Source organism: Chinchilla lanigera, unplaced genomic scaffold (genome assembly GCF_000276665.1).
Source record: "Chinchilla lanigera isolate Chin_1 unplaced genomic scaffold, ChiLan1.0 scaffold00055, whole genome shotgun sequence".
Taxonomy (NCBI): Eukaryota; Metazoa; Chordata; class Mammalia; order Rodentia; family Chinchillidae; genus Chinchilla; species Chinchilla lanigera.
This window is the reverse complement of record NW_004955456.1, coordinates 9810749-9838175: the sequence shown is the minus strand read 5'-3', so window position 1 is coordinate 9838175 and position 27427 is coordinate 9810749. Positions and strand designations below refer to the sequence as shown.

Below are 27427 nucleotides of genomic sequence, written 5' to 3'. Positions count from 1 at the left end.
TGGCAAATCTAAATGGAAGAAGCCGCAGACAGGCATTTCTTAACAAAGAAATTGAAAGGGGAGATGGCTTTCCTTTTCCGAGCACCCCTCATGAATGCGCAACTCGGTGTGATATATTTAGCTTAACACTTTGGTATTTTGTACCTCGTATCTCGTTTCATTTTTCTTTGCCATCTTTTGCTTTCTTTTGTCCTTGCTTTGATCTCACTGTGGCAGTGCCCTTAAAACGCTTTCCTATGCAATAGAAGCATCTCTTTTAAATCTCTCTTATTCTTCCTGAAGTTTTGTACTAGTGCCTCTTTTTTTGCTCCAGCCCTCCCTCCTTTTAGTTAGAAAGTGCATTATTTAAGTCTACAAAGCCGAGAGATGCTCAGGGAATAAAATATGCATGATAAACCCCTTTCTGTGTCGTCCCATCCTGCAGTTTTGCATGGTTGTTTCTTCCTCGTGGATCTTCTCCGAGCCAGGGAGTTCAGTATCATGGCAGCAGGGTGTGTCACAAGATACAAGGAGCAAGAGTGACAAATACGTGAAGGTTTAAATTTTTAAAAATCTATTACAGTAAGACACCTTGACATTCGCTGTCACAGTATGTGACTGTAGGCAGCAGCATGAAGGATGAAAAGATTACCTGGAGAAGAGACTTAGTGTAGTCATCGAGGGGCCCAGAGGGGCTATTTCTCTACCGAGAGCATCCAGCCACCAGGGAGACTGGGTGAAGAAAAAAAACCACCATGCGGAGAACACTCTAGCTTGTATTTGGAGTATCAGTGTCAGAGAGAAAAAAGCAGGAAAAAAGCAGTTTGAGCCCAGAGCTGTCTCACAGCTAAGCAGTTTTTCTTGGGGGAGGGGGAAAGACATGGCCGGACACAACATACTGTATTAACCTAAACTTCTTGTTTAACCATTCGCTGCTCACACAGCCTGTGTGCTTCCGCTCCACAGTTTAATCATTCAGTTTAATCATTTACTCTTGGCCAGGTCCCCCATAATTAATATATCTTAAAAATCCCCCTCACTTTGAACATGTTCAGTGTTATTCTTGCCGCTTTCTGAAGCAGTGCTGCCCGTCCTTCTGTGAATGTCTTTATGAGGTATGTTTAGAAATACGGCGAATGCTGCTGGCGGGCACCACCCAGCAGAAAGGCGGCTTCCGGAAACATGGCAGTGTGCCCTCAGCCACCTTATTCTCCACATCTTGCATTGTCCCACTTCTGGCTCTTCCCCCAAATCAAAGTGACTGTGTAAGGTGAACATTTTGAATGGATTCAGGACATCAGTGGAGCCACAACAGTGCAACTAAAGACCCTCCTAAAAGAGGACTTCCAGAGCTGCTCCAGAAAGTGCCAAGATGGAGGGGATGTGTTCAAAGCAAGGGGGAGTAGTTTGAGGGGAATTCATGGCACTGGGTCTTTTACTGTAGTAAAGTTTTAAAAATTTAAATACACACTGTATTTTCTATCACATCTGTACGTGTTTCTTACACCGCTTTGGCTCCATCAGTTTGGCGATGCTGTCTGCAGGAGTTTGAAGCCCAGAATTTTGCCTATGTTCCCTGCTCTTCTGAGTGCACTGAACATGCTGACCTCTGCGCTAGAAAGCATGACCACTATCAGTGGGCCCACAGTTCCCACCACACAGCAGCCAGCTTCCCACTCACAGCCTCCACTCTAATCCACACCCTCCCCGGCAGGAGCTGGTGCTGATGGCAGCAGAAGCAGAACGGAATGGGATTCATTGTTCTGGGTCCACAGGAACCCTGCGTGGCGGAGCTGATTATGTGCCCTGGTAGCCATCTGTGAGCAGATGTTTAGATGCTTCAGAGGCTCCAGAAGGACCTAGTTCTTAGGATGACACCAGGTTAGGCCTCAACATGCCCACCTGAGCAAGGAAGTTGTTTTCACCATGTCATATCTGCAGAAGTCAGAGGCTGGGGCCTGTCACTTACAAACTGTGACCCTGGGAAAGTCGCTGAGCTTCTCTGTCTTCGTCTTTTCAGGCTTCTTTGACAAAATACCTTAGACTGGGTAACGGATAAACAACAGAAATCCATTGCTGTCAGACCTGAAAGCTGAGAAGTCCAAGATGAAGGAAGGCTCCACTAGATTTGGTGTCTGGTGAGGGCCTGGTCCTTACGGGGTTGAGAGGGCAAATGAGCTTCTCTAGGCTTCCTTTATAAGGTCGTTGATCACATCCTCACCTTAGGTCCTCATGACCTCACCATCTCCAAATGTTCCATCTCTGTAGCACCATTTTGGGGATTAAAGTTCATTTTAGGAGTTTTGGAGGAACGTGTATGTTTAGACCGTAGCACCCTCTCTGTGCCTCAGTTTTCTCATTCATAAAATGGGGGTGATAATACCCTGATAGTGATGGGGGAAGATGGGAGGGCCCACAGGGGGACAAGAAGTGAAAATGATTAAAATGTATATGCATTGGTACAGTTTCCCCACGATGAATGTAAATGTTATGTATTAAAAACATACTATTAAAAATTGAAAAAAAGTCAGAAGAATTAAAAAATAATAAAGTTGATAATAGGTAAAGTAGTTAAAGCAGCATATGGTTTTTAATAAGCAATCAATACGTGTTAGAACAAAAATTGGGGAATGTCAGAAGTTTGCAAGACAGCCTGGTTAAATTATGAACAGGGATCTAATCTAGCTGAATCGTGTTCTGGAGCGTTTCCTGATTAGCTGACATTTTTAGTCAGCTTGGTTAGCAATTTAGGGATATAAATATTTCATTATAGACAGAGGAAAGCATAGTATTTGAAATGTTGAAAAAATAGTGATGGTCAGCAGAAAAGGAACTTTGCATTGGTGAAGCCAGTCTCACCAAGGGTCTCCTTGCTGGGAAGCTGACCACATTTCAACCTTGAGCCCCTCCCTTTTGTGGACCCCCTTGAAGGCTATCTGAGGGGGCCTAGCTGTGGGTGTACATGTGATTATATTTTTATATATTTTTAAATAGGATTTTTCTTTTTCATAAAGAGAGTTTTCCCAAACTGTGTAAACTGCAGGTATCACAATACCCAGATTAATTTCCAAGACTTACTGTCTCCATTTAACAGAAAAGAAACCCACTGTATTGGTCATTTTCACATCACTGGGACAAAATACCCAATGCTTGCAGCTGAAAGGAGAAGTTTATTTGAGTCATAGTTTCAACAGGTTCAGTTCATGGTTAACTGGTTCTGGTCACTGCACAGCAGCCGGGAAACAGAGAGAGCAGGCAAGGGCCAGGGCAAGCATGTACTCCTCCACGTCACACCTGCACTGACCCATCTCCACCTGGGGCTCACCTGGCACATCCAGCCATGGACTCACCAGTGAATCCACTGATGGTATAGCACCCCATAAGCCAATCATCTTCCAACAGCTCCCTGGCTGGGCACAGGAGACTTTGGGAGGATGTTTTTGATTTAAACTATATTGACCATATATCATATGACCAGAATACACACCAGGTATCTCCCTTAACTCCATCGTCTTTCAGTTTGAAGGTAATATTTGTAAAAAATTTGTTATTGGTCTTGTATAGCTGCTTTTGTACATTTTATTGGGTGGTTATTTTAAGCATAAAGATCTTCTCAGGCACACCTGGAAGTCCAGGTGTTTTAAGTCTATTTTTTATGTTCTTTCAAAGCTGAACCTCACATATATAAAATATGAAAATCTCTTAGGAAAAAAAGACACTGCAGAAATATAGTGTATCCTCATTAATGTCTGTGCTGAAACTCAGTGTTGAGGACCACGTTTTCCTGAGCTGACTGTTGTAAGGCCCTGACCTCTATGAGCCGGGAGAGTCCAGCAAGGAGACATCAAAGGCTGATGTCCTGGAGATTGTGGGCCATGAGCGAGATACCAGAGCAGGACCTGCCCTCTGGAAGGCTGGAGCCCCCTCTCCTAGTCTGGAGGAGCTCAGGAGCAAGTCCCATTGGGAGGAGGAGTTTTACCTTGGTGTCCCCCAGACAGAGGTAGCTCTTGGTGACCTGTGGGGAAATAAAGAGCATGCCAAGAACACAGATCTGCCCTGGAAGAAAGAAGAGGCTGGCAGGAAGCCAGCATGGAGAGTAGACAGCCATTCAGGCTGCATTTTAGGGACAAGCTTCCAGTCAGCCAGTTACCAGAACTGGGATCAGAAGCAGCTGGGCACAGAATATGATGTCAGATCTTCAGAGGCCTATGGGTTTAAATTCTCACACATGAACACACACTCACAAATCACCGTTCCTTCCCCAGTCATCAAAGCTGACCAAGGCCTGCAGACACAGAAGGCCTTGTATTGTGTGGGTCCATTTTTATAAAATATCAGAACAGGCAAATTCATAGAGACAGAGTACACATTAGTGTTTGCCAGGGACTGGAAGGGGAGCAGCTGCGTAACAAGTGTAGCATTTATGTTTGGGTGATGGAAAGTTCTGGATGCAGATAGTGGTGAGGGTTGCACACATCATGAATGTACCTGACACCACTGATTTTTTTTTCTGGTGGTACTGGGGATTGAACTCAGGGCCTGCGCCGTGTTTGTAATTTCGTTTTAAGTTTTTTGTTGTCGTTGTTGTTTTTTTTTGGTTTTGGTTTTTCTCCGGTACCGGGAACCGAACTCACGACCTTGCACTTGCCAGGCAGGCGCTTTGCCGCTGAGCTAAATCCCCAGCCCCTCGTTTTAAGTTTTTAAAACGGGATCTCACTCAGTTGCCAGGCTGGGCTGACAACTTGCACCTCTCAGAGTACTGGAATTACAGGCATGTGCTGCCACACCTGCCTTGAATTGTATATTTTTTAATAGCCCAAACTGTACATTTTAGTTACCAGTGAATATCAACCGGTGCTTTCGAGACATTTTGGGATTCCATAAAAATTCTCTGAGCTGCCCTTCAGATTTACTAGGGTTGGCCACGTGAGAGAGCTCGGAAGAGAGCCAGAGAACTAGCATTTCAGCCGCTCCCAGGTGACCCTTACCCGGAGGAATAAGGAACGTGGCTTAGAAGCAGGCATTTTTTTAAAAAAATTGGAACATGCCATATGTGCCATTCTCTCATCCCAGCTGTCACAGCCCATGCATTCCTAGTGAGCAGCACAGCCAGATCTCAGCAGTTGCTGGCAGGGAGAGGTGTTAGTGGCAGCAGGGATGTGGGTGCTGATGGTGGTAGAAGGAATATGGGTAGACTTATAGGACTAATGGAGTAGTAGATCCCTTTTACCTGGGTTTTGCAGAGTGTCAGTCCCTTGCATTCAGTCTTAGTCCAAAAGTATTGAATGGAAAATTCCAGAAATAAATAGTGCATAAGTTTTAAAATTTGGGCACCATTCTGAGTAGTGTGATAAACCACATGCTGGCCTATTCTGCCTCCCATGGGATGTGAATCATCCCTCTGTCCAGTGTATTCTTGCTGTACCCATCTGCCTTAATCACTTTTTCTTTTGCTGGCACAAAATATCTGACACCCTCCACTTAAAGGAGGAGAGGTTCATTTTGACTCACAGTTTCAGTCTGTGCTTGGCAGGTTCCCAGGCAGAGACAGCATGGCAGAGAGGCATAGCAGAGAAAAGGTGCTCAACCCGTGGCAGCCAGGAAGGACAGTGCTAGCGGAGGAACCAAGGAAGGTGACTCGTGTGTCCAGGTCACCCCCAGTGAGCCACCTCCTAACAGCACATGCAGCTGTGGATTCACCACTGGATTATGTAGAGCCTGTGATCCAATTACCTTCCACAAGTCCACCTCTGGACATATGAGATTTAGGGGGATATTCGAGACTTAAACCATACCACTTGTTAGTTACTTAGTAGCAGAATTGGTTATCAGATAAACTATTGATATATCATGGTGATTGTGTTCCAGTAACTATTATTTTACTGAATAATGGTCCCAAAGGGCAAACTTCTATTATAGCATATTGCTATAATTGTAGTCTTTTATTGCTAGTTATTCTTGCTAATCTCTTGTGGTGCCTAATTTACAAATTAAACTTTATCATCGGTATGTTGGTATAGGAAAGAACAGGTACATACGGTTCAGTGCTGTTGTTGGTTTCAGCATCCACTGAGGATGCTGAGTAAGGGGAGGCTACTGTATCAGGAATAGGAACCATGGGAATGAGAACAGAAGCCTGGGACATTTGGGATCCTGGCTGAAGGGTGACCTCACTGTGAGATTGCTCCTGGCAGGTATGGCCAGCAGCTAAGTTCCCAGTTCTGCAAGTGTCATGGCAAACTCTCTAAGGTCATCTCTCAAGGTCTTTGCAAGATAGGATAAGAAGGGTGCAGGCAACAAGAAAAGCCAAGAAGGGAGGGGCAGCTCTAGGAACTGCAGCATTTGCTCAGTTAGCATGAGTCCTGTTACACACACACACACACACTCACAAACATGCATACTCACACACACTAGGGCAAATTCATAAAGAATCAGGCTAACTCATAACAGATGGAGTCAGGCAGGAGGAAGTCACTCACCAGAGCTACCCAATGATGTGGGGCACCAGAACTGTAGTCCCAGGGACCTTGTTAGAAATGCAAGTTCTTGGGAGGCCTCTCAGAGCAACTGACGATTCTAATGCTGTTTAAACTTAGAGCTTAGATGAACTCATCTGAGCTTAGATGGATTCTTCCAAGTCCTTGAGGAAGAAGGAAAATATTCAGTGGATGTCATCACCAAGATTTGACAGCTCCTTGAGGGATGGGAGGGAAAATTACCCACCGTCCTAGACCCACGGACGTGGCCCAACCCTGGGCCGCATGGCCACTTCCCAAGCCTGCCTATCTGTGGCAACAGGCTTCTTGCATGGGCTTGGAAATAAGTGGAGATGAATCTGCTAGGTCAGTCCTTGCTCCTGAGCAAGGCCTGGCGACAAGGGACCATACTGACAGTGTATTCTGTAATATCTCTGCAAACACCAGCCCCAGACAGAATTGTGTAATAATGTGTTTTGCTTGAGTTCTCGCTCTCTGTACCTTTCTTATTGCCAGTTTACACTCCTTAAGCCCGGATGACAAGTGTTTCTTTTATTGTTAAGGAGCAAAGGTATCACCCTGGCCAGTCCCTTTTGATCACAGGCGGTGTTTACTTCTGCCCTCCTGACTACCCACAGTACTGTTTATCAAAATCTGAAGAAACATGTGATTCCCAAATGGTACTAGGCCAATGTGGTATTGAATTTCATCTAACACTGGAAGGTAAACATTTATCTTTGGCGAAATGAGCTTTGTTTTCTTCCTAGAGTTGGTGAGGGAAAAAAAAAGAAACTTACAGAAAATGTTTTCCTGGCTGTACTTACCATGTGCGAAAGTGGTTTCATCCATGAAGGGTGATAAAGGATCTCAGCTTAGGAGTGGGACCTTTTTTAAATAGGGGAGAAGGTAGTGCAGAGGATTAGGTGGGCATTTGCACTGAACTACACTGTCAGTTAGTTTTTATGTTTTATTTTGAGACAAAGTCTTGCTAAGTTGCTAAGTCACCCAGGCTGGGTTCACACGTGTAGTCCTCCTGCCTCCTAGAGTGCAGGGATTACAGGAATGCACCACCACATCACCTTCGGATGGGACATTTCTAACCATTGTCAGGTTGGAGATTTCTTTGCTTCCACTGTGAACCTGGGGGCCTTGATTTATTTGGTTAGTTTATGCATTCACTTTGACATGAACTTGGGCATTTGCATCCCCCCCCCCGAACAAGGCTGATAGCTCTCATTTTCCAAATCTTAACGCTGCATGCCTCACGCTGTCACACCTGTGTTCTCCAAGGACCAGCGGTTTTGGAGTTCTCTCCCAAGCTCTCCTGTTCACTCCGTTCCATCTGTGATGCCCTTATCCCTGAGCATGCCCCACAGCAGCCAGAGGGGAAAGTCCTTTCTATCACAGGTGCCATCAGGAAAACCCTGATTTTCTAGGTCAGTGGCCTATTCCCAGCTCTCATTTTCCGTTATACACTTGACTTTCTTGAGGCTGGATGTTAAGTAACCATCTGAGGACAGGACCTACATCCTGCACACCTATGCAGGCTCTCTACAGGTATATGTAAAATTGGTGCGCACATCCTTCTCTTAAAAACTCGGCTCTTTATATTTTGTGCTGCTATGATGCTGTTCCTCGCTAGTGTGGATTTCTACCCACTTTTCCTGCTTTTAAATGTATGTATCCCTGAGGTGTGGCTCAAAGTCTTCTTCGTTTCATATCTGGAACCCTCACCATTTCAGACATCATCATCTCTCGTTACTCTGTCCCTGATACCTTTTCTTCTCTGGACCATTGCTCAGCCTGTCCCCAAATAATCTCATCAGCTTGCTTTTCCTTTCCTTTAAATTAATGACATCTTCCTAGTTGCCTAGGCTGAAACTTTGACACTTGTGATTTTTTCACCTGAGTGAATCCTGTGTTGCGCCTCCGTGTTTCTCTTTGTGTGCCTGCATCGTGATGTAGAGCTTCACTCAAACCCCTCCTTCAGGAACTCTTGCATCCAAAATGCTGCCTGCTTCTGGTGCTCCCTGTAGCATTTTCCTGTGTGGCCATTTTTCTTTGTGCCTTAGTGCCGTTTACTTGGTAATGTTGAGTATAACAATTTTTGAACGTGTCTCATCTCCTGAAACAGATTGGCAGTGTCTTGAGGGAACACTTGTGTCTGAATCATTTTTTGTTTAGTAAGAGTACAGTCTCATGCTTTATAGAGCCTAGCATCTCTCTACATAGACTGTGATAGAAGCCTGATCCATGCCCTTTGCTCTTGACCTCTGCTAGTTGGGTTGTGGCGTTTCCCTCCGTGTCCCCATCACAGCTCCTGGGCTGTCGCTTCAGTTGTGTCCTTGAACCTTATACAAACGAGCATGGTGTCTCCCATTTTGTCTGAGATGAAGCAGTCCCCAGATTTTAAAACAATATTGACTAGAAAGGAAGACAAGCTGTTGTTTGTAGGAAGTTATAAAATGGATCTGCAATATTAAAAATAATAGCCCAGTTATTAGAAATAACTTTTATTGGGTACATGGTAAGGGCTTTAAATATAGCTCCTCATTTACTCCAAAGAGTCATAAGGCTAGTGCCAAATGATTGCGCATTATCCTTGCATCCCTTTATACTTTTAAAAGCCTCTAATCCCCGTATTTCAATAGCTTTAAGATGTAAAACAATGTATTGTCTTTGTCCAGCTTCATAAATGTTTACCCTTTTCACATTCTCAAAGCCTCAATTGCCACCATGTAACAAAAAAGGAAATCACTGGCTACTTAGACCTGGTAGCTGATACAGCCAAGAGTTGATGTCTAGTTACTGGGCAGAGCTCCGGTTAGTCTCAGCTTGCCTGGCAGTGGAAGGTTGGTGGTGCCTGGCAGTTGAGCGCTGACCTGGTGCTGTGCCCTCACTATACAGAACATGTCCCCTGAGCTTACGGAGATTCTCCCCAGCATGGACCAACTCTACTGAGCGGGGACGCTTGCCACTTAGCGTCCCACAGGAACACTACCATTCCTTGGCCCATTACCTACCATCAGTGGCATGTCCTTCCTTCCCCTGCTTATCCACACAGCACTCACAGGAACAAATGCAAATCTAAGCAAGAGTGACATGCCCAACTGTCCAAGCCTGTTTTGTACTGCTCTAACAAAACGCTTGAGGCTGGGTAAGTTATAAAGGAGAGGCTTATTTAGCTCACAGCTCTGGAGGTGGGGAGGCTCAAGATCAGGCAGCTGCATCTGGCAGACAATGTCACAGGATGGGAACATGTGCAACTGTGGTGAGTGGGAGTGTGCAGAAGAGTGAGAACTTTAGGGGTGACCTAAAGGAGTGACCTGTTTTATAGCAGCCTGCTGCTGTGGTAACTAAGCCAGGCTCTCAAGAAACCAACTCACTCCATTGAGACCTAACCCAGTCTCTTAAGAAATTTGTTAATCCATTCAAGAGTGTGGTACCCCCTGTGACCTGTTCACCTCCTGAAAGTGTCACTTCCTGATACTCCCACACTGAGGAATTAATCCTCAGCGGGAATTTTGGTGGGAATAGACCACATCCAAACCATAGCACCAGCCTTCTTGCTGACATTCTTGCTCCAAGAAACTTGCTTAACTGACAGGAGTACCTAGTCAACATGAAGTCAGTAGCTGCACTTTAGAAGCTGAAAATTCACTGGGCTCCTTCAACCTCAACTGCTTGGCTCTTCTTCTCACAAAGTGAGTGGACTCTTTGCAACCTGGTTTCTCCTTTGGCTCCTCACCAACTCTGGGATAATGGTAAACAAGGGCAATACAGGCAAAATACCAGTCATAGCTTTTACTGTTTACGCACTGTGCGTCAACCCTGTGCTAAGACCACCACATGCATCTTGAGCTCTTTGGATATTAAAGTGGGCTCCTCATACCAGAGCCTCAGAATCCCTGGGCTCATGATATAAATATACCCTACCTTAGACCTACTGGAAGTAAAATTAAGGGGAAGACCTAGCAACATTTCCAATGAATGCTGATATGCTTTCCAGAGTGAGAACCACAACTCTGGCTTTTATAAGCCTATTTTTATCACCTCTGGCACGGCTTTCTCAGGCTCCCAGGGTTGCTGTGAAATCTCTGGCCTGCTCTCTCTATGGAGAGAAAGGAAAAGGAAATACTCATTAATACTAGCCAGTCAGTGTTGAGCATTTGTGCTGTTCAAGAGATAATTTTCTCCATATCAACTCACTTATTCCTCACAATCACTCTGTGAGATGGATACTATCATTATCATCACCCTTCTTTAGATGAACAACAAACTGAGTGGCTGACTTATCCAGGGGTGGCATTCGGATCTGAGCCCAAGGCTGACTCCAGCTTCAACATCAGTGGATCTCCTGGAGGTCAAAGGTTGTGCTCCTGCCACCTCCAGGTTCCATTTTCCTCCTTGAGGATGATAACATCTTTCTATAGCCGTCCCTCACTTAGTCATCTCAGTTACCACAACAAATACGATGGACTGGGTGGCTTGTACAACAGACATTTATTTTCTCATTGTTCTGGAGACTGGAAGTTCAAGACCAAGCTATTGGAACAGGATCCCTCTCTTTGGCCTTCAAATGGCCACCTTCTTGCCACCCCTTCCCATGATCATCCCTTTGCACATGAATGCCCAGTATCTATTTGTGTGACAGATTTCTCCTTCTTCTAAAGACACCAGTCATGTTAGATTAAGGCCTACTCTAAAGGCCTCATTTTAACGCACTTGTCCTTTTACAGGATTTATCTCCAAATACACTCAAATTCAGGTATGCCAGAAGTTAGGAATTTAACAGATCATTTTTGGAGGAAATGCAAGTCAGTCCATAACCCCCCTCATCCATGCCTTTGACGGACAGTAACTTCTATATTTCCATATCCTTTGGGACTCTTGTTACCCCCATTCACTGAAACACACCTTGGTTTACCTGTCTTCCTGAGTCACATGGCTGCATTATTTCAGCCATGCTATAAAGAGATCAGCCTCTACATATGCTGCAAATGCATGGCTTCAAGTTGTCAAAAAAGCTGCCATGTGTTCTTAAGGAGTGAGGGATCTGCACAATGTCTGGTAACACAGCCTGTATTAGTCAGCTTTGCCATTGCTAGGGCAAAATACTTGACACCTGTAAATAAGGAGATGGTTATTTGGCTTATGGTTTCAGTAGGTTCAGTACATGGTTGGCTGACTCCAAGGCAGAAAAACACAGTGGAAGGGCCTGGGCAGGGGAAAGCTGCTCCAACCGTGGAAGCCAGAAAGCAGAAAGAAGGGAGGACCTGGGGACAAGACTGTATCCTCCCAGGTGACCCACCTCTTCTAACAAGGTCTACCTCCTAAAAGCACATCTCTCTACTGAACTCTGGTGAGCATAGCATTCCCATGGTCCAATCACCTTTCAGACACAGGACACTTTAGGGGACATTTCAAATATAAGCCATAATCCAGCCTCTTTATCATTCTTTGCAGCAAAGCCAGAGATTAAAGTGTTTCTTAAAATTTTGTCTGTGAATCACTAGGGCTGCTCCTGGACATGAGTGACTAAAAATATCCAAGGGCAGATTTTTGGAGTGTACCTGTGGAACTCACTTCTCTGTCAACCCTTCCCGCATCTTCCCTCTATCTGGTGATTCTTATGTACACACAGGTATCTTATGTACACACAGGTATCTCATCTGTGGATACAGACACATTTGGGTTATGTTTCAGCTCTTCTGTCCCTAGGTGTGACCTTGGGACACATTAGCTTCCCTTAAATGGCATCTTACCTATAAAATTGAATTAATCTCAGTAGTTAATAGAATTAACCTAGCAATCTTCTAAATTGGTGTAAGGCTTAAATTAGATGATAGAAATAATGCATTTTAGCACCTGCTTGTTGCAGAAAGGAGGTGTTCAGCCCTCATTATTTCTTCCACCAATGTATTATTTCCACTACTGGAGAAAGACTTATTTTACATCTTAAAACCAGCACGGGTCCTATTAATGTTGGGACTGGTATGTGACCCTGTGTCTGGACCACCCCAGACGCATTCTGTAAGGATATATGTGCAAAAGGAACAGCCTATTTAGAAATTGAAAAGCAGGACCCAGGGACCATAAGAAGACAGGAACACTAGCTAAGAAAGTAGGAATGGCCACAAAGACAGAAATCTCAAAGGACATCTGCCAGCCTGGGGCAATTGAAGCATAAAAGCTAGGCCTGTTTTCTGTCCAGCGGTATATCATATACACAGTCAGAACATAGCCATCCCAGATGAACGATGTCTTCTGACTCCCAGACTGCCTGAGTTATCTTTTTTACTCAAATTACTGACACGCAAACCTTTTTTCAATAGCTGAATTTCCTGAGGTCCTGCATCACCCTGGGCAGGGTGCAAATATGGGATGGGAGTTTATGGGCTTCTTGCCTTTCATCCTTTGCAGAGGAGTTGAAAGCACCATTGGAGGAGTATGTCCACAAGCGCTACCCAGGCCTGGTGAAGGTGGTGCGCAATCAGAAGAGAGAGGGCCTGATCCGAGCTCGCATTGAAGGCTGGAAAGTGGCCACCGGCCAAGTCACTGGCTTCTTCGATGCGCACGTGGAATTCACTGCTGGCTGGTAGGTATAAACTGAATCTCAGGGGCACTGGGGATCTGCAGTGTGGCTAGAAGCAGCTAAAATCTGGGAGATGAGATGTTTTGCCTGTTTCTTTTGGGGCTCCTGGAAGAATGAAGAAGGGTTAGTTGGTTAAAGAATAAGCAGAGACGATTGTCTGGGCTAGAACTGGAAAGCAGGAAGACTGTATCAGTTGGCTTTCTCGCTGCTGGACACAGTGCCCGACACTCACAACTTGGCTCACATTTCAGTCTGTAATCCCCTGGATAGTGGAAATGGCATAGTGGAAGGACGTGGAGGATCAGAGCTGCTCAGTTCATGGTGGAACAGAAATAGCAAGGAACAGTGCCAGAGAGAAAGGGGCCAGGAATCAGATATAGACCCCATGGAAGCCAGATTTACTAGGTAAAATGTTATATGGTGGTGTAAGGTTACTTGGTGTAATAATCTCCAGCCTCAGCGACCCCCAATCCTTTCTCTTTTGTCTGTGTGGTGTGTCTGCTGTTCTGTGGTCCTGCCACCCAAGGCATAGTCCCCTTGGTGACTCGTGGATAAGAACAATGACTACAATTTGCAGTGACCATTAAAGCCCTCTCAGCTGTGACTGTTATTTCTGCCCACATCCGGGATCTGCCTTTTGTAAAAAAACATTTTGAGACACGATCTCACTAAGTTACTAACCTGTCCAAGCTGGGCTCAAACTTGCTGTCCTCCTGGAGGATAGTACTCGGCTTCCCAGAGTGCTAGGATTATGGGTATGTGTTACCACACCTGGCTCCAAGCTCCTGTTAGAGGTTGAGGGAGAGAGTATTCCCTGCCATGGAAGCACAAGAGGCCACATGGTACTAGGCAGATGTTACTAGGGAGAGGAGCAGATAACCAAGAAGAGTCATAAAGAGTGAGAGCAGCTCCTCAGCCATAGAAGCATTAATTGAACCAAGGACTCTGCCCCTACTCTCAGTAATTCACTTGCACTCGTGGGCTGACCTGGAAGCTTCCATCTGTGATACCCAACCATCCTGGGGGAAGCATAACCCATTCAAAGAGCCAGTGGAGCTTAGGGCTTCGGTCTGAAACCAGACCATCTCAGTTAGAAACCTGGTTCTGCCACCAGCTGGCCATGTGGCCTGGGGCAAGTCCCTTCACCCCCCCTTAGGCTTCAGTTTCCTCATCTGTAAAGCGATGATCAGAGTATCCCCCTCATAGGATTTTGGGGGCTGCTTTAAGCACACATAACTCATTGAGAGTGGTGCCTTGCTCTGTGTAAGAGCTTGATAAACAGCAGCTCAAGGATGAGCAAGGGCAGCTGGCAGAGGCATTATGACTTCAGAGAAGTGGAGGAAATGGTCCCAGACTGGAGAGGAAGGAAAAGACCTTCCACCGGGGGAAGTTAGAAAGGTTTCTACGGAGAAGTGACATTTGATTTAAGTCCCCGTGGTGGCCAGGCTTTCTGCCGGCAGCAAAGGACAGTACCAGAGGTCAGTGGTGTGAGTGAGGAGTTGGGAGGGGAGACGCTCTTGAAGCATCTAGCAGCCTTGGAGGGTTCATTCTACTTGGCTTCAGCCTGCGGGGTGCGCAGAAGTATTGAAGGCGGTAAATGGCCCAGAGTATATTTTATTGCTCGTTTTAAATAGAAAGATGAGATGAGCCAACAGGTAATTCAATAGCTGCAAATGAAAAGAGATCAGTTGTAGACTGAGTGTTCTCATTATTCTTCCAAATAATGCAGAGGAATGGGATTTTCGCTTGACTCCTTTCCAAAGCCCGTGCTCTGGTCTAAGCTGGGAGATTAATGCCCTGGCTTCTGAGAGCCCTCTTTTCCTTCTCAAATATGGGAAACGATCCCTTTCTGTGTCTGCCTCAGAGACCCACGCTGGCGGAGGTATCTGACCATCTGCTTCCTCCTAGGCCAGCCGGCTACACCTTGAACTTGGAGCCAGATCCCTGACTAAAGCCTGCTGCAGCCCTGAGGGGGAGGAGAGAGCGAGGCAAGAGTGTGCCTGCCTTTGCATTTAATTAGTTCCGGGCTTTCCGTTGCTAACCAATTCAATTAGATTCCTTTTAACAAATCAATTAAATAATCAATTAAAACAACTGAAATAGTCACACACACACAAAGAAGCTAGTAAAACACTTATTCAAAGCAAGCCATCCAGGGAAGAAATGACCTATTTTGGGAAAAGGAATTAGCGCCAAGCAGAAAAAACAAAACACAAGAGGTGGCAGACAGTGCCTTAAGGTGGATCTTATGACACTGTATAAAACTATAGCTTGACACAAATCATACAGTACCAGGACACTGCCGCCACAAAAGAGGGGCCTGGCATTTTCTGGGGTGGAGACCTCAGGTTCTGAGTTGTCTCCCCAGGCTCCCTGCGCTGAAGCACTCATCCCTGTAGCAATTCCAGCATCAGTATTGTACACACTTTAAAACCCTTGGAAGGGTCACTTGACTTGGGGGACCTCAGTTTCCGTCAGAGTTCCAGCCTGTCCAAAGCGCAGCCTTTCAGCTACATTGCTTCTGTGCATTCCTGGTGGTCTCCAGGAGAGAGATTTTATCTCATCTTTTCTGTGTCCCAGGGCTGAGCCCGTTCTATCACGCATCCAGGAGAACCGGAAGCGAGTGATCCTCCCCTCCATTGACAACATCAAGCAGGACAACTTTGAGGTACAACGCTACGAGAACTCAGCCCATGGCTACAGCTGGGAGCTGTGGTGCATGTACATCAGTCCCCCAAAAGACTGGTGGGATGCCGGAGACCCTTCTCTCCCCATCAGGTATGTGGCCAGTGAGCTCTGGCGGCCAGCGGGTCCCCAGGTCCAAGGGCAACAAGGAGCCGTGGAGGAGGCTGAGCACTTCTGCCCTGGGCTGCCATAGCAGTGTGCACATGGCACCCCAGGAACACTGGACATCCTGACATCATAATTTTCTTGCTGAGGGAGGACGTTGCATTTCATTTCCTTTCTCTGGCTAGTTTTCAAACACAGCTTTTACGCAGTGTCTTCGTCACTTTCTTGTCCCTGAAACATAATACCTGACACACACCACTTAAAGGAGGAGAGGTTTATTTTGGCTCATGGTTTCAGGACATTCAGTCCATGGTCATCTGTCTTTAACGCAGAAACAGCACAGTGGAAGGGTCTGGCAAGGAGAGCTGCTCACATCATGGCCACCAGGAGGTGGAGAGAGAAGGAAGAAGCCAGGGAGGGAGATGCACCCTTCCAGGTCACACCCCAGTGACCCTCCTCTTCCAAACAAACCCTGCCTCCTAACAGCAAGTCCGCCGTAGTACCCCATGATCCAGTCACCTTCCACCAGCCTCATCTCTGAGCACGTGAGGCTTTGGCAGGAATCCCTGATAGAAACCACAACACAGTCATACTGAAAGTTTTGGATTGGTAGCAATACTCACACTGTTTTATTTCACCTCAGGTACTATTTCCCAGAGATACAGTCATTCCTCTTTCACATAGCTTCGCTCTTTGCAGATTTAGTTACCCTGAGGCACCCATGGTCCAAGAATGTTAATCAGTATATTTTAGAAAGAGATATTTCAGAAGTTTTATTTATTTATTTATGTTTGGAACCAGGAATCGAACTCAGGACCTTGCACTTGCCAGGCAAGCACTGTGCTCCTGAGCTATATCCCTTGCCCTAAATTCATAAGTTTTAAATAAGTTAGTATGCTATATATTATGGTTATATTTTATTATTTGTTAATGTCAACCTCTTATTATGCCTAAACTATACATTAAATTTTTTTATTGTATTTTGCTAATACATTGAACTTTAACATGTGTATGTAGTGGTAACAATATAACATATATAGATAGATATAGACACAGATATAGATAAGGTAAGGTACCTCCATGATTTCAGGCATCCACTGAGGCTTTGGAACTTACACCCCTCAGATTAGGGGGACTACCGTGTTCGACATTTGGAACCTTGCATCATTTTAGTGTTTCCTGTCACCGGGAAGTTGGGCCCTGGTGTGAAGAATCAGTCTTCACTTGGCTCTTTGTGCTTTTAGTGAGAGAATTCACACATATTCGGCCATGCAGAAGTGCAGTGGGGTTTATTGTGAAGTAGATATGTAGAGTTGCATTTCAAGTGAGAAGGCAAATAGTGTCACAAACAGTAGTGTTGCACTCATGCTGAGTGTGAGTCTGGATGCCTTATAGCTACTCATAGGATTTAAAAAAGCTACTCCTAGGGTTCAGGGAAATATGGTGATTATGATCCTTATCAACATTTTTAGGAGTTTCTTCAGACTGTGACTCTCTCAAAAATGTCTTCCTTATTCCTTTCAGGTGGCCATTGTTCCCCCAGGAGCCTTAAGCATATAATAATCTAAATCAGGTCTCAGCCCGAGGAGGAAGGATCTTTAAAGAATGCCCCCCTTAATGATATGTTGGGTGTAGTCCATGGCACCCAGGTACTCTCTTTGCCTTATTGGTCCCACACAAACTAAGAGCTGAAAAGTTGCAAGGGAATAAAGCCCTTGTGAGTGAATTTGCACACCAGGAAGAGTCTTTGATTCCTTCCTCTGCTGAAGCCCTCTTGGAGCTCTGTTCCTGCCTGCATCATTCAGGAAATGCTATGGGGCCATGTTAGCTGTCTGCAATTTATAAAACAGCCTCATCACTAAGGTATTGAGAGCCAAGGTGGTGGCAGGGGTCAGAGCGAGGGTTCTAGAACCCCACACAGCTCACCGAGCCTTCCCACACTGAGGGACCTTCCCACAATGGTGGCAGGGGGCAGAGCCAGGGGTCTGGGGCTTCCAGACAGCTCACTGGTTTTTTTTTCTCTTTAAAATAAAAAAAGAAAGACATGAGAGCCAAGGTGTAGCCTTCAGGGGTATTTAAGCTTTAATGATGAGTACTAGAAGACCTACTGACCTTTAGCTACTGCAGGGATGAAACTGAAATGACAGACTGAAAGACATTGTTTCCTATTTTGGCTACATGATACTTTCTCCCATGTTCTCTCTGATGTTCATGAGGAGGCTGGTCTCCAGCCATGACAGAAAGGAGAATGCAAGTATTAGCAGTAGAGAGAAAGGATTGGTTTGGGATGCTCAGCCAACATCCGCAATGGCTGTCTCCGAGTAGGAAAAGCACTAAGTGAGACATGGGCTTCTAGTACATGAGTCATGGTACCATTAACAGATGATTAATATGCACTTTAAAAAGACTCAAGAAAATAGTTGCGATCATGAGTCATTAATGTTACATGCATCTCTAATGTACAAAACAATCAAATACCAATGATCTCCTTTTAATGTATCTTAACTTATCAAATGGCTAATTTGTTCATAGTTGATGGGGTATTTATTTTCAGGAAAGAAATGTTAAGGTCCTTCCAGTATTATTAAGCAGATATAATGTGGTTTCTTAATCATTCAGGCATAGTTTTTCCTTCTACTCATGGTGTCAAAGTTTTAGTTGTTATTATTTTACTCTAGTAAAAGATGAGATGAAGAAAAAGTTTCATAATCCAAATAGAACTATGTCAGGTGCATCTTGGATACTAGATTTCCCAGTAGGCAAGGTAATATAGGACATTTACCTTAAGGGAGTTTCTACTGTTTCTAGTTTAGCTCTTTCCACATTTCTTCATGCATGTATTTTTTTTTCTCCTACCTGGTGAATAGTTATTTTCCAAGGTTTCTGTTTGTCTGCCCTCATTTGTTTACACCAGAGTTTCAGACATACGGAGTTCTTAGGTGCCGTTAAAGAGGACCACAGGCGAGAGTGAGATTTGGAGTTGAGGACATTGAGAAACACGTGTCTCACCCAAGGGGGCCACAGCCACCAACCCTGCATGACAGCTCTGGGGTCACCAACATGGTCAGGTCCTCCGAATTTTAAGAGAAGCTATCAATGTGGAACTTTGTGAAATTCACAGACTGTTAAATGTTGGCAAAATAAATCCCTCTTCTCCAAAACTGTGAGGACCCAGAAACATGCATGGGACTGAATTCGGCCCCCCAGGACCCTAGAATTAGGTCTTGCTGTGCACTTGTTCCTTTGGCATGTCCGCCATTCCTGGGAACCTCAGCCCGTCCTTCTCCCCCTGGAATCCATGGGCACCTGTGCTGTGTAGTATTATTGTGGCACTGGGAAATTTGAGGAATGTGTCACTCAGAGCCTTAGGAGCAGCATGGCAGTCTTCCTGGAGCTTCAGCAACACTGTAGAAATTGCCCTCCTGCCTTCACTGTGTGTCCACAGCCCCCTACTGAGCTTCTTCCCTGGAAGAGCCTGGGAAGCACCAACCAAGCTTGTGCTTCTGTTTAAAGAAGTTCCCAAATCTGATTCTATAGCCATGATTATGCTTCAGTGTGACATCATTTCAATAACTCACCTTTAGGCCAGTAGATTTTAAGCATTTTTGAGTCAAAGATCTCTTTGAAAATTTGATTAGAGCCATAACTCGTACTCCTCTGAGCTGATGTGAATAGAACTTTTCATGTTTCCTGAGGTTTGTAGCTGCCGTGAATCGAATCTCCTAAGGAGCTTATGTCAGCAACCACTGCTCTGTACAGTATTCTCCCTGGCTTTGTTAGCTGGAAAGCCTTTCTTTATCACCTGCTAGCCTGTGTGCTTTATGAAGCCAGGGCGTGGCTGTCCATGTCACAGATGTACCCACAGGGCCTCGTAGTGGGCAGCTGCCACTTAGTGGGCTTGTGAGCAGTGTTTATTGACGACTGGATGGGTGATGAGTGGCATCTGGGATCCAGAAGAGCGGTCAGGGCTCTTACTAATAATCAGAGAGAGAATGAGCTACCTTAGAGAATGAGAGCAAAAGCACGCTATTACCACAACGAAGAGAGCCTCCATGGAGGAGACTCACCAGGAATGAACGATTGGAGAGGTAGGAGGACCAGGGTGTAAAAGGAAAGGGAATGGGTCGTAGAGATGCAACAGGAAGGCTGAAAGCATCCTTTCGCTTACGCAATTAATTCATTAGATCCTAGGCGAAATCATTTTGAGGGAGCGTTTGCCTTTGGAACCAGATGGCTGTGGGTGGAAGAATGAACGAAGCAGGAAGAAGTGGGGAGAGCAGACGCAGATTCTGTGGCTGAGATGTTCAAGGGACACTTGGACTAGGAGAGGGGCAGAAACTGGGTAGGACGGTACAAACCATGTGACCGGTACTTTTTAGGATGGGAGACACGGAGCGTGAGCCTATATCCAACGAACAGGTAGAACTTACAGGGTGTGTGGAGAGTCCTGAGTCACTTACTGACGGGGCTGTGATCTAAGGCGTGCGTTGCTGCATGACCTCGTTACTGTGGACTCATCAGGTTGCAAGAGAAACCTGGATGGTGCTGGTCATCACTCTGTGTGACCTCTCTGTGCAGTAAAAGATGTCTGAGGCTGCCGCTGGCTCCTCCAAATACTGCTTTACCGTGAACTTTTTAATAAGGAAGAATATAATAACAAAGTGGTGTAGTACATACATAAACCAGGAACACAGCCATTTATTATCAAGTATTATGCACTATACATAATTATATGTGGTGTACTTTTATATCCTGGTACAGCAGGTTTATCCTCAGCAGGCACGAGTGGTGAGGATAAACCTCTTGTGCTTTTTTCAGCTCATCATAATCTTACGGGACCACTGTCATCTATGCAATCCCTCACTGCCCTGCAGCATGTGACTGTATTTTTAAAACCCTTGTGGCTTTTGTTTCCTTTGGTTCCATTTAACTTGTTCAGTGAGGTGAGTCATTCTCTTGTCCCTGGACACAAACCCAGCAAATCCCAAGATATTTCTTACCACTTTGGGTTGAAAATAGCCCTCGAGTCACTTTAAGTCCTAAACTGGGCTCTGTTCCATTATTGGAGTGGCCTGAGCCATGTAGTAATGACCTTAATTGAAATTCAAACTTCCTCCCATCTCCCTGCTGAAGCCAGCTACTGGCTGACCATGCACAGTGAGAGACACACCATCGTCCTTCTTTTATCTCTCCCTCTTCCATCTGTGCCCTATAGGGTGTCCAAACCCACCAGGGTCCAAACAAGAAGGAAAGAAGAAAAGAGGGGATGGGAGAATCCTAGTGTGAATGATACTGGCTTATGATGGCCTTGTACTGAGACAGCAGTGGCTAAGGCTGCTTCTTTCCGGGGTGAATGGATGGCACTTCCGGTTCCTGAGTGTGGATTCAGCAATCTGAGACTCTAAGTGGTTTGCTGGACCTCAGGGAGGCAGAGGCTCTGGCCAGCTGGCCTCTCCCTGTACCCTGGGCTTTTGCCTTCATGTCCAGCCATGTCCGCCTACTGCTGGAGTCTCTGTGCCCAGGGAACCACTGTCCAGGGCATCCCTTTGTGTTTTGGTTTAGTTTGGTTCGTGATTTTTTTTTAACCATGTAAACTATTTCCAAGTGTTTAATTCAGTGGCTTTAAGGACATTCACAACGTTGTACAACCCTCGCCACTTGCTGCTTCCAGAATTTTTTCATCCCCCTAAACAGAGACCTCGAAAGCCACTAAACAGCCCTTCCCTATGCCTCTTCCACCTGGTGCCTTAGAGCCACCCGCCTACTTCCTATCTCCATGGATTTGCGTACCTTGGACATTTCATGTAAGTGGAATCAGACAGTATGCGGCTTTTTGAGTCTGGCTCCTTTGATGAACATGAATTTAATGAAGTTCATGCATGGTGTAACATGCATCAATACTTTACTCCCTCGTGGGGGTGAGGTATCCTTTTTAAAGTGGGCCAGGTCCATATCCACTGCATATCTGCAGTGGATATCTGATTTCTCAGATTCACATATCTTTGTGCTTCTTGAGACCCAGGAGCTGACTCCCTTGCCCTCCCCGCCAGGGCTGTCCTAAGCCCCACAGACACTTTCTTTTTCCTAGGCATGAATCACATGCAGGAGACACCAGGCTTGGGATTAAATGGTAGAAAGCCCTTTCCCTTTCCCTGTGGAAGGGATGCAGATTTGGAGTTAGCTCTTAGGAGTGCTGTGTGCCACTTTTGCTTTAGGGGATCCCTCCTTTCACCTCCCGCCCACTCATCCTCACTAGGGCGCTAATCATTTTCAGCTGTCTGTTGAACTTCTGTGTAATCTCCTTGAGTATAACATCTGTTATCTGAATACCTTTAGCCCCAGCCAGGTAGAAAGAGCCTCTCTTAACATGGCGCAGCCATCCCTCTATATCCATTCATCTCACCTCTGTGGATACAGCCAACTTTGGATCAAAAAGTATGAAAAAGAATTACAGCTGTGTTGAACTTGCACAGATTGTCTGCATTATTATTATTCCCTAAACAACGTACTATCGCAACGATCGACAGCATTTACATCGTATTAGGTATTATAAGTCCCCTAGAGATGATCTAAAGTACACAGGAGGAGGTGTGCAGGTTATATGCAAATATTGTGCTGTGAGCATCTGCAGATTTTAGTATCAGCAGAGGGTCCTGGAACCCACCACCCTCACATAACAAGAATGCTACTACCTCCATCGGAAGGTGTGGAACAAGTAGAGACGGAAGGTCTAAAGACAGAGGGCAAAAAGAGGGTGATTGGGAAAGAAAGATGCCAAAGACCGAGCAGCAGGGCTGGGCTGAAGGACCTGAGTACTGGTTTGGTCTTGAACAGCAGAAACAGAGATTCTTCTCTATGACTCACGTTTCCCTTGTGAATGAGGAGGATAAATTAAGAATGAGAGCTAATGGCTAATGCCTGTAACGCTAGAACCGAACCGTGGGAGGCTGAGACAGTAGGATTGCAAGTTTGAGTCCAGCCTGGGCAACTTAGTGACTTAAGAGATCCTGTCTCCAAAATAAAAAATAAAGTAGAGCTGGGGTTGTAGCTCATGGAGAAGGGCCTGAGTTCACTCCCCAGTACTAGAAAAAAAAAATGTAGCCAAGATAAGAATGAAAGGTATCAGACGTTCAGCCTGAAGGTATCTAGGTTAGGTGTGCCATGGACTCATGACAACCTGGCTTAGCCCAGTGGCCTGTTGTTCACAGCCTGAAAACTGCTGATGCATAGTGTTCTTTCCAGCTGTGACACTTTCCCCACAAGAGGAAAAGGTCTACTGTGGTATGGATGGGACATTTCACAGCATAGTGCTTTCAGGGTACTAAGCTGACTCAGACGTCTTCTGTGAGGTGACAGGGAGGCCTCCCTTCTCTGTGTTAGGTGGCCTGTAATTAGTGACATTACTCATTAATAACCAATTCAAACTGATGATTAACAATTAGCAATCCCTAATCCAACATATAATTTGATAATAAATTACAAGGTACAGGAGCCGTTAGAGCCTGTTAGATGCATTTACTTGAAAGGGCGGATGTGGATATACATAGTTGCAGGAATCCCAGATTCTGTGCGCAGACCTGTATAAAGGGACAGGGTTATTTTCCTCCCTAGAGGAATGTAACCAGCTTACACAAGTGGAAAGCTTTAAGTGAAACATCAGAGTTTTTTATACTTTAAAATAGAGATGTCTTCTTCATACATCAGCAAATATATTTTAGGTATCAATTGTTTGCTCAGCTTTGTGGCCAGCACTTGTAGGGTAACAGTATTTGCAAACAGCATGATTCTTCTGTCCTGATGGAGTGCAGGTGTTAGTTGGAGACAAATGCATGTGATAGCCCTTTGGTTCAGCTAGAGGAGTGTTGGAGCAGGTGTGAGGGGCAGTTTTGTCAGTGCAGTAAATGGAAAGGCTATTAAAAATCATCATGAACATTGGAATTTTCTATGTGCCAAACTTCTCTTTAGGTTTCACACAATACAAATTCATATATTCCTAATACCTGTAAACCCTATGAGATAAATATTATTTTTGATAAGCATTATTATCCACTTTTTATAAACAGAGGTGCTGAGCCATGTTGTCTAAGATCACAGATCTGGTACCAGGTACATCTAGGATTGAGATCTAGACAAACCAGGGTCTGTGCCCTTATCTGCTGTGCTGTCTTTTCTGGAAAAGATGTGACCGGCTGGATCATTCAGTGTGGAAATTTGAGTACAACAGTTCCCCCTCATCCATGGTTTACCTTTTTGCACTTTCACTTATCTATGATCAGCCGCTGTGTGGAAACATTGAATGGAATATTCCAGAAGTAAACAATTTATAAGCTCTATACTGTGTGCCAATCTGAATGGAGAGATTCTGCTCCATTTTGCCTGAGATATGAACCTTCCCTTCGGCCACTGCATCCATGCTGTATATACTATCTGCCCCGTAGTCACCTGGTAGCTGTTTTGGTTATCAAATCACCTGTCATGCTTATCACTGTGCTTGTGTTCAGACATTCTTTATTTTAATAATGGCCCCAAATTACAAGACAATTACTAATACTGGAAATGCAGATATGCCAAAGAAAAACCATGAAGTGATTCTGCGAAAAGATAAAAGTTCTTGACTTAAGAAGGAAAGAATTGAATCGTATGCTGAGATCTATGATAAGAATAAATCTTCCATCCATGAAATTGTGAAGGAGGATAAAGAAATGTCTGCCTGTTTTATTGTTGCACCTCAGACTACAAAAGTTAGAGCCATGGTGCATGACAGTTGCTTGGTTAAGATGGAATTAAATGTTAGAGCTCAGTACTATCCACGCTTTCAGGCATGCCCTAGGGTCTTGAGCCGTATCCTCCAGCATAAGTGCTGCTGCTGTCTAGGGAGGTCAACATAGTTAGGAAAGGAGGGTGTTTGGTGTCCAGAGACCACTCTCAGGTTCAGTGATTCACTAGGAGAAGTCATAAAGCTCAGCAAAGCTGCTATACTCATGGTTATTGTTTATGCCAGTGAAAGGATACAGATTAAAATCATCAGGGGTGCCCAGGACAGAGACCAGGAGAGCCAGATGTGACTGTCTGGTCATCCTCTCCTGGTGCAACTTCATGGACACACTTCTCTCAGCACAGTGTGTACTAACACCTATGAAGTGCTGTGTGGATGCACGCCTGGGCTTTGGTGTCCATGGTGTTGACTGCAGCTTGGGCACATGGCATAGAGAGTGCGTCCAGGTGACCATGGCTGCTCCATCGCGTTGTCCCCTGGTGAAGTTAAACAACAAAGCACAGCCCAGAGTGTCAGAGATGCAAGGGTGCACTGGACATTGCAAAGGCCTAGAGGCATCAGCTGTCTCCCAGGAGCCTGTCAGGGCCCAGGTCTTCCTTTGCAGTGTGCCCGCCACCCCAACTCCACTGGATCAACCTTTGCTGTCTAGCGAGACGGTCATTGGGGTCTTGGGAGGTGAACGAAGGTGGGAAGTGTGCACTGAAAGTAGAGGAAAGATAGAAGAGCGGAGGCTTGGAGACAGGGTGTGCCTTAGGGAGGGCCTCGAAAGCAAACCAAGCCTCAGTCCACTGCTCAAGTGAGACAGATTAAAGATAAGAACAAAGCTAATGGAGTGAGACAGGAAACAGTAGCTGCTGCCTATCACTGCCTCCTGGGGAGAAGCCTGGGGAGGGAAATAACTGTTAAGGAGCACAGGGTTTGTGGGGAGACGATGAAAAGATTCTAGAGTAGATTTAGGGGATGGTTACACAACTCTGTGAAGGCACTAAAACCCAGTAACGTGCACTTTAAGTAGGTGAACGGTATGGTGTGTGAATTCTGTCTCAGGAGCTGTTGACCCATTTTGCAGCAAGATGAAGACACTAAGTCCTGGTTCAGAATACCTGGGGTGCCGATCCCAGGCTAACCTCAGGTCTCATGTGGCCCTCCTGTCATGGTGGGGCAGCACAGAGGACACCAGGCAGTCGGCGAAATGCAGGGCAGATCCCAGACAGCAGAGGTGGTCGTGGCCAAGAACCAGCAGGGATCCAGAAATTCAGGTGTACTATTCAACCTTCAAAAAGGGGAAATCCTGTCAGTGATGTGGGTGAATCTGAAGGACATTATGCTAAGTGAAGTAAGTGAGGCACAGAAAGATAAATATTTCTGTGTGTGGAACCTAATAAAGTTGAACTCATAGAAGTAGAGATTAGGGGTGGGGGAGACAGAGTTGATTACTTGATGATCAGTGGATTCAGGAAAGGGTTTTGAGGTCTATTCCACAGAATTGTGGCTATTGTAAGATAGATAGATAGATAGATAGATAGATAGATAGATAGATAGATAGAGATATAGATATAAATATACAATTAGGTATATATATATATGTGTGTGTGTGTGTGTGTGTGTGTGTACATATATGATATGCTGGGAACTAGCCCCAGCACATTCCACTGAGCTACATCCCCAGCCCTTTTTAAATTTTTTTTTTTTGAGCCAGAGTTTTACTATGTCTCTCAAGTTTCTCAGGTTGATCTCAAAAATCCTCCTGCCTCAGCCTCCCAGAGTGCTGGGATTACATGCATGTGCCACCACACCTAGCTAGCATTATATATTTCAAAAATAATTAAGCGTTTTCAAAAACCTCACCCTGAAAAATGACAGGTGAGGTGAGATATGTCAATTAGCCTGATTTAATCACGCTGTATTGTGTACATATATCACAGCCACAAAAATATACTCCATACCTGTGTACAATTGTGATTATTAATCAAGAATAATAGTGATAATAAAGTTTTAAAAATAAATTTATAAAGTGATGCCTGTCAAATTGAAAGAGAGAGAGAGAGAAAGGAAGGAAGGAAAGATGGAAGGAAGGGAGGAAGAAAGGAAGGAAGGAAGGAAGGAAGGAAGGAAGGAAGGAAGGAAGGAAGGCAGGCTATCCAGAGCATCCTCAGCAGAAGTTGAGCACCACGTGGAACCAGACCACTTGGGGCTGGTGTCATCCCTGGGCTTTGTGTGTGACACTGGCCAACTGCAGCGGGCAGTGGGTAAGGACAGATGGAGATGACTGTGACAGATGTTTTTGCTTGGATTTAGGAAAAGAGAGTTGGTAAAACAACCTAACTCTGGAGCTAAAGGGACCCTGTAACATTTTAGGAAGACAAGAATCTCAGTGAAGGAGTCAGACATTCTGTACCTTCTCTTCCTCCCCTCCCATCTTCTGGTAGCAAAGGAAAGACCCTCCAGGGGATTTGTCACCTGTGGGGTCTGTGTCATGAGGCGAGGCATTCACCCACTGTGTCAATAGATGAAATTTTCATTCTTACCCATAAAACCGACCCGGCATTTAAAGGTGTATTGTTCCAGTAGTAGAAAATTTGCATAAAAAACGTTTGGTCCCTTGGATGAAAAACACTAATTATAAACTCCCTGAAGTTATGGCAGGAGGTGTTGAAGATAATCAAATGTCTCAGTTAATAGAGTTCTACTACAGAAGCAAGACCACAGGGCAGTTTACAGCCAACAATTAAAACACCTCCGCATGGCTCAGCTTTTCTCAGGGACAAACCTGGAGGCCCCAGAATGACAGAGAGGGTTGGTTCAGGCAGG

General features: G+C 45.2%; 1 protein-coding gene across 1 annotated transcript in view; it reads left to right on the top strand.

The window, feature by feature from the left end:
• The window catches only part of Wbscr17 (Williams-Beuren syndrome chromosome region 17), a 454663-nt gene that overhangs the window by 229221 nt on the left and 198015 nt on the right, over positions 1-27427 (top strand). Inside the window, exons 4-5 of the mRNA XM_005396732.2 lie at positions 12879-13053; positions 15631-15828. Coding sequence (XP_005396789.1) covers positions 12879-13053; positions 15631-15828 — 373 coding nt within the window. The remainder of the gene's footprint in view (positions 1-12878; positions 13054-15630; positions 15829-27427) is intronic.